The following is a 7,072-nucleotide window of genomic DNA, read 5'->3' on the forward strand; positions in this document are numbered from 1 at the left end:
AGGATATGGCAGACTGGACCTTTTCTCTGGAAGGACTTTATGGAGGGACATTTTCGCCAACCCCTTTTTTTTACCCCCCTCTCTCGCTGCAGTAAGGCCTTATATGCTCGAGTAGGTTAGAGGGTATTAAGAAGCCCGCCTAGCTCAACGGTAGAGCGCCCTGTGGTATTATTCTTATCTCCTAGAACCCACACCCAGGGAGGTACGTGGTTCGACTCCACGGGGGGGCAATTTTTTTTTTCGTGCCCTCGCATTTTCTCAGCTTTCGTTTGGCTCCCTCTCCTTTTCCTCCACTTTGCAATTTTTTTCGAGGCGGTGGTGGCGCCTATAACTAGGACGAAGCTGCGCGCTTGTTATCTCTGGCCTGGCCCGCTTGGGGATGTGGAGAGCTTTGCGGCCCGGGGGCCGTCTGTTGAGCGCTTTGACACATGCTCTCCTTGTTCAATGACACCAAACTCGCCTAGAGGCTCTCCTTGGGGGAGAAGGCGAAGCCCTTCGGATTCCGTTGGTGGCGGCATGTGATGCCCCTCCTCTTCTACCCGTGGCACGAATCCGCTTTGCCTGAGGCACCTTCACTAGCTGCCCTCCTCAATATCGATCGGCCCGAGGTCGTCTGGGACGGTTTTCCCTTGATATTTCGCCCGTATCTCTCGGCCAGGTGCAGCTCGACTCAGGCTTTGCCTGGGTGGCTGCCCTAGCCCAACGATAACAGGATAGACTCCAACTTCTGTCTTTCCCGGGCGTTCCTTACCACTCTGTGACGAGGTGACCTCGCGTCCAAGATTCTCAACAGGCCCCGCAGCTTGGTATCGGCGGCGCGGTCGTGGAAGGTGACGATGGTCAGGGAGGCGCGGGCGAAGATGGCGGCCATGTTGTCGATCTGGGGGATCTTGTGCCGGTCGTCGTCATGGATGATGCAGAGCTGTTCGGCCCAGAGGTAGCGCTGGTGCAGCCTCTCGACCAGGACCATTGGCCTAGCGCATCGTCCGCGAGAGTGGAGGAGTCCTACCTCTAGACAGCGAGGACGGGTTCCGGAGCTGCCCTATGTTGCCCGTGTTTGATTCGGCATCTGATTCTAGAGCGTGATTTCAGCGTGGCTGTCGAGCAAGAAAGACGAAGCATCGTCTGTCCGTCATGTGCCACTCTGCCGGTGATGGCTGGGCCTCCGACCTCGACCAGCAGAAGCAGTGTGATGGATTTCCGCATCGGCAGCGTAATGTGATGGTGTCCATCCTTTCTTGCCCTGCGCCTCGACCCTAGCCAGTGCATCAAGCTCGACTTCTTCCTTGCTTCATAAGTAACTTCATCATCTCCACTTGGCGATGCTGGGTCAAAGATATCCATTTTTTTGAACCTCGTATATCCCCTGCCTAATCGGGTCAGTTGAGGCCACTGATCACTTACACGGAAACCACAACCGTAGTTTCCTTCTTCTGTCTACCTAAGTACGGTCTCCCAACCTCATTTGGTACTGTCAACTAGAGTGCTGGTGGGGCCAACCTCAAATCGCAATGCCAGTGCGTGTATTGTGCGCTGTTTAAGTCCTGCCGCCGCGTCACGCAGTTGTGTTGACCTTTCAGATTCTTTGCTAGGTGCAGACCCTGTGGTACGTACCGCCGCAAACGGCATGTTTTTTTAACCCATGGTTCAGCAGACATCGGGAATAATCGCATCGGCGATAAGAAGTTCGGCGTGCTAGCGGCTCAAGGTATCGCCGCAGTGGGTTTGTTAGTGCTGACGAATAGGTTGGTTAAAGCGCCGTAATTCGATGCCAAGTACCGATCGAGCGGGCCCGGTGTCAACCAAGAGCGGGGGGGTAGCCCCCAGATGCCGAAATGCAGGTACCTGCCTACTTAATTAACATGGCATGACCCTCACATTTGAAATCTCGACCACTGTTTGACCATTCTTAAAAAAATCCACAACCTTGGAAGTTTCAGATCAATCAAGATGGACCAATTCGAGTATAACGCAAACCCGGGCCGGGTGATCTTTGGCCACGGCACGCTCCAGAAACTGCCCGCCGAGCTGGAACGCCTCAATCTGTCGGCCCCACTCCTACTCTCGACACCGGAGCAGGTCGGCCAGGCAGAAGGGCTCAAGAATGACGTGCTGCAGGGCAAGGTGGCGGGCCTCTTCTCTGAGGCGACGATGCACACGCCAACCCACGTCACCGACCGGGCGGTTGAGTACGCCAAGTCTCGCTCGGCCGACTGCGTCGTCTCCATCGGCGGCGGGAGCACCATCGGCCTGGGCAAGGCCATCAGCATCCGCACGGGCATGCCGCACATCTGCATCCCCACCACCTACGCCGGAAGCGAGATGACCCCGATCCTGGGCGAGACGGCCGACGGTGCAAAGACGACGAGGTCCGACCCCAAGATCCTGCCCGGGACCGTCATATACGACGTCGACCTCACCATGACCCTGCCCGTGGGAATGAGCGCCGTTAGCGGCGTGAACGCCATCGCGCATGCCGGTGGGTTTTCCCCCTTCTCACAAACTCTCTTCTTGTTCTTGCTGACTGACACTGCACGCCCACCAAAACAGTCGAGGCGCTCTACGCCCGCAACACCAACCCAATCATCAACCTCCTCGCCGAGGAGGGCACCCGCGCGCTCGCCACCTCCCTCCCGGAGCTAGTGCGCGACCCCTCGTCGCGGTCAGCGCGGTCGTCGGCTCTGTACGGGGCGTGGCTGTGCGGCACCTGTCTTGGCAGCGTGGGCATGTCGCTGCACCACAAGCTGTGCCACGTTCTGGGCGGCAGCTTCGGGCTGCCGCACGCCGAGACGCACACGGCGGTGCTGCCGCACGCCGTCGCGTACAACGCACCGCGGATCCCGGAGGCCATGGCCAGGCTCGCGGGCGCGCTGCCGGGGAGCGAGGGCGATGCTGTCAAGGGGCTGAATGTACTGCTCGAGAGCCTCGGGGTCAAGAGGGCGCTGAAGGACTTTGGGATGCGGGAGGAGGATGTCGACAGGGCGGCGGATATTGCTGTTAGCAACCCGTACTGGAATCCGAGGGAGGTTGAGAGGGAGCCTATCCGTGAGCTGATTCGGCGGGTGTGGGCTGGCGAGCCGGCGAGGGCGGATCTGTGAGTGGGAATTGGTTGTTAGCGATGCGAGTGTGCATCTTCTTCTACGATATACACTGAGCTGTCACTGGGCGGCAATAATACAGAGGATGATGCTCCATTTTTCCTATGTAGGTATCAAACTTTGAGGGCGGATTCTCCCACCGAAAGTGAGGCCCAGATCGCACCTCTACCAACCAGCCTGAAGCAGTCCCACTTCAGGGTCATTATGGTTGCCAGTATCGCCCCTTTCAAAAAGATACCCCCGGTATATCAAGTTGCCCGGGTCCTCGTTGCCCACCTCACTCCGACTCGTCTCCAGAATCCTCCCGCCAGCGCTGAAGGTCATTCCGCATGTCGTCGTCGGTCAACTCAACACCACGCCACATTTCGTCTCCGCTTGGGCCGGTGACCCCTTCGGGGGTGGAAGAAGGACCGCGAGGCGGGATGGGGATTACACCCCCGGCAACCCTACACTCAGCCACGTGCTGGGGAGTCAGGCCTTATCTCGCAGGGTAGCCCGGTCGATCCCAAGGCCGTTGAATATCTGAAGGACGACCATCTGCAGCTGCGGGAATCGTTCGGGCTCGTCGGACAGCATGTATCGCACGGCCAGGACGGCGATCGTGTCGGTATGGAATGCAGAGTAGAGATTGATCGTGCTCAGGTTCGGGGGCAGTTCGAGGCTGCTGAACCACTGCGTAAGACGGACTTTGCGGGCATCATGGTCGTTGGGGGTGGGCATCCCGAAGGGCAGGATCACATCGAGCAGGTGCACGAGGTCGATGGACAGGGTCGTGAGCTTCGGAAAATCCGAAATGCATGAGAGTTTCCGGTGCTCGCCAAACATGTAGTGGAAGCTCTGCTCCAGACTGAAGTGCCTCGGGTGTTCGACTTCCTCTTTGAAGCAGAGGCTCTCGAGTGTCTTTCCAACATCGGAAAGGATCTTGTTCCAATTTTCTGCCTCGGGGGGTGGAGCCGCCAGAGTCAAAGTGGTCCCGGTGCGGTACATCACCCCGTTGGGAGTAAACGATAGAGGACCCGGGTCGTTGGAAACTCTAGCCGTCTCTGAAATGGGGTTGTGGCACAGGTTTAGCGTGCGCAATTTCGGACAATCCTTAAGCAGGTCGCGGATATATTCCAGGTTGGCCGGCACGCATCGTCTGAGATTGAGATGGGGAAAGATTGCTGAGAATCGTCTTGCCCCGCCGGCCCATAGCTATCCCGATAGGGAAATTAATACCCGCTAGTTCCAGCGTCTTGAGGCTTGGAAGTCTGAGTAAAGGCATGTACGGGAACAGGTCGCTGGGGTGGAGGCATCGCAACCTAGGGTGGAAGCATTCGCCGAGTGGGTGCCACAGGCTAAGGGTCTGCAAACATGTGCCGATGGTCGCTGGGACTCTGTCGTCGGACAGGGTCAGGAGTTCTGCGAAGCTGTTGTTGCTATAGCGGTCCCATTCCCCTTCCTCTAGAGGTGGGATCATGAGCGACAGGTGCTGCACTTTCGGGGCTGAGAGGAAAATGGTAGCGAATATCTCCTTCAGACCGCAAAACAGCCCCTCCTCCCATTTGTCTCGAATCTCCTGAACAATGGAATGATCCACCAAATGCTCGACCAAATCAATTCCGTACTGGTGAGACTGGTAATGAAGTCTCTCGGATCTCGGCAATGCTGCCTCATCTTGCTCCACGGTACACTCGAGGACTCTCACCAGCTCACCGTTCTCGGGCTGATCGAGAAGTGTGGAGAGCAATTTCAAAAGCATGACATGCGTGTCGATGTATATAACGCGGTACAGAACCTGCTTGGCTACCGCCGAGACCGTCTTCGATGTCAGCATCAGATGACGAAGGTCACGGTGCTTGTCCTGGTTGGTCTCGCCTGGCCGACTAGAGGCCCAGTGCTCTTCATATTCTGTCATCACCTGAGCGACGAACCTGCCGATGATGTCCTGCAGGAGCGTCAGTGGCAGCCTCTCCAGGCGGGAAGAGCCCGGGGAAGACATCGTCTGTTAGACCATGGTTAGCTTTGGCTCATTTCTTTCCGCATTGAGTCAAGCCGATGGACATGGACTTGAAGATCGCTTGAGTTTTCAGGGAAAAGATAGAAAAGACACTTACTTTGCTCGGTGCTGGATCAAAATGGCAAACCCGAAAATAATCTTCTGAAATATCTTCGTACACTTTCGTCTCCATTCGAAATCTAGATTGAGGATTCGGAAGCGAGAAATGTTGCAAGATAGACCTAAAAGGCCAGAGAGATGTTTGCAGGTGCGGCGATGGAGGAGGAAGGAAAAACTGGGAGAAAACAATGGATAGTGGAAGGATGGGAAAATTTTGTTGCTTGATAGTGACATTAGTTGGCAACAAGAACAGTAGGTACCCGTACTTTTAAGGCAAGAGGTGAGGTAGATAATTGCCTGCCTGGTGAAGTACACAGTATCTCCCAGACAATCCCGCAAAATCTTGAACCACACCTCAGTGAATGTGAGGGAAGAAGGTCAGTCTTCTGGCCGTTCTCCAAGTTTCTTGAGAAATCACTACTACATTTTCGAACCAGAGTTAGTGCAAGCACGATCTTCACGCAGAAACCGTCATATCCTAAACAACAATGTTCCCGATTTTTAGGTTTCATTGTGTGACAGTGCTATTTCCTCCTCCAGCAACTAATAACAAAGAACTATGACAAGAGTGTTATTGGCTCTTAACTGCAGGCCTTTGAGTACAAACCATGGAATATATCCAAACCCAAACCCCATTTACACGATTCATCGGAATACTTTGTTGGGAAGCAAGCTCGAATTAACAAGGAAGAATCATTCCTCATCAACTAGTTGGTGAATCTGATTGTTTCTGCCTTTCCTAAGAGCTGCATTGTTGAGGAAAACCCCAACATACCCACCATGGCCACAGGCAGAGGAATGCCATGCTATCGTCTCTGGTACCAAAGTTGATATTTGGATGAGATGAGGTGTCGTTGGGGCGTCACTCGGTAGGTAGGTAGGTTACTGAGGCATTCCAGTCACCTGACTTTGCATATGACCTGGGGACATTTCGCTTCGAAGCTCAAAGTGAGCCAGACATTCTATAGGTAGTCTGTTGTTGTTTTCCAATTTCAATATAGGTAACTGTACAAGCACAAATCGCGCGAGAACTGCAAGCACCACCGCCCAAATACGCCAGTCGCTCTCATATCAATGAAGACGTTCGACATGAGCGCGATCCACTGAGTAATGAGAATCAGGTAGAAAACGTGAATCACGTGACCCTGCATTAGAGCGGTGCCCCCCACTCCGCCTTGTTGCTTCGCAAAACTTCAACAATCTCCCGCGATTCAACCGAAACTCCTCCGATAAGTCGCCTGCCAGCGAGGTATTCCCGGAGTCTTGCCGTCAGAAACAACGCCGTTTTCTGGATTTCTGGTTGGGGGTAGGGGCATGTCGCCGAGCTATCCTGTGGCGTCGCCGGCGTCTGCCGGGGCTGCCGAGGCTGCATCGACAACACCACAGACCCATCAACATGCAACCCTCTCTCCGCATCAACACCCGCCGCATCACCAGTTTGACAATGGCGGCTTGTCATCGTCAGTGGCCCAGTCCGCTACTGCTGCCGAAGCAGCAGCAGTGGCGGCAGCAGCAACAACAATCCACCAAGGCTTGCGAGCTCTCCAAGCTGCGCCTGCCGTTGCCGGCGCCGCGCCCGGACAGAGTCCGGTGACGCATCAGTATCCGCCGCCGCTGCATCCTCATAATGATTCCCACTACTCACCGGGGACTTCGCTCTCGCCAGCCCAGCAACATCACAAGGGAACCAGGCTTCGACGGGCCTGCGATATGTGCAGCCAGCGCAAAGTCAAGGTCAGTTGCCCCTCCTTCTCTCTCTCCGCAGGGTATGTGTGGGGATTTATGCGCATATATGGATACCTAACTGACCAAAGGGGGGGGGGGGGGGGGGGGGGGGGGGGGGGGGGGGGGGGGCGGGCGGGCGGGGGGGGCGGGG

At 55.7% G+C, this 7,072-nt stretch overlaps 4 protein-coding genes across 4 annotated transcripts in view; 2 read left to right on the forward strand and 2 right to left on the reverse strand.

Annotated features, from left to right (window-relative positions):
• Positions 1 to 694: 694 nt before the first annotated feature.
• QBC33DRAFT_563559 (uncharacterized protein) lies at positions 695 to 970 on the reverse strand (the record flags this gene model as incomplete). The annotated part of the gene is made up of 1 exon (XM_060430295.1): positions 695 to 970. The coding sequence occupies one exon, from the start codon at positions 968 to 970 to the stop codon at positions 695 to 697; it is 276 nt and encodes a 91-aa protein (XP_060278970.1).
• An 816-nt stretch (positions 971 to 1,786) lies between these two features.
• On the forward strand, positions 1,787 to 3,467 carry QBC33DRAFT_500687 (uncharacterized protein). Its single transcript, XM_060425679.1, has 2 exons — positions 1,787 to 2,479; positions 2,551 to 3,467. Exons 1-2 carry the CDS (start codon positions 1,951 to 1,953, stop codon positions 3,096 to 3,098), a joined length of 1,077 nt encoding a protein of 358 aa, XP_060278971.1. The 5' UTR covers positions 1,787 to 1,950; the 3' UTR covers positions 3,099 to 3,467.
• A 102-nt stretch (positions 3,468 to 3,569) lies between these two features.
• Positions 3,570 to 5,079, reverse strand: QBC33DRAFT_574019 (uncharacterized protein; the record flags this gene model as incomplete). Its single annotated transcript, XM_060430732.1, has 2 exons — positions 3,570 to 4,141; positions 4,317 to 5,079. The coding sequence occupies 2 exons, from the start codon at positions 5,077 to 5,079 to the stop codon at positions 3,570 to 3,572; spliced, it is 1,335 nt and encodes a 444-aa protein (XP_060278972.1).
• Positions 5,080 to 6,410: 1,331 nt separating this feature from the next.
• QBC33DRAFT_551424 (uncharacterized protein) overlaps positions 6,411 to 7,072 on the forward strand; it is a 3,256-nt gene continuing 2,594 nt past the window's right edge. Inside the window, exon 1 of the mRNA XM_060429181.1 lies at positions 6,411 to 6,930. Within this exon, the coding sequence (XP_060278973.1) occupies positions 6,511 to 6,930 (420 nt within the window). The 5' untranslated portion in view covers positions 6,411 to 6,510. The remainder of the gene's footprint in view (positions 6,931 to 7,072) is intronic.

Source organism: Phialemonium atrogriseum, assembly GCF_030411735.1.
Source record: "Phialemonium atrogriseum strain 8032-3 unplaced genomic scaffold QBC33scaffold_38, whole genome shotgun sequence".
Lineage (NCBI taxonomy): Eukaryota > Fungi > Ascomycota > Sordariomycetes > Cephalothecales > Cephalothecaceae > Phialemonium > Phialemonium atrogriseum.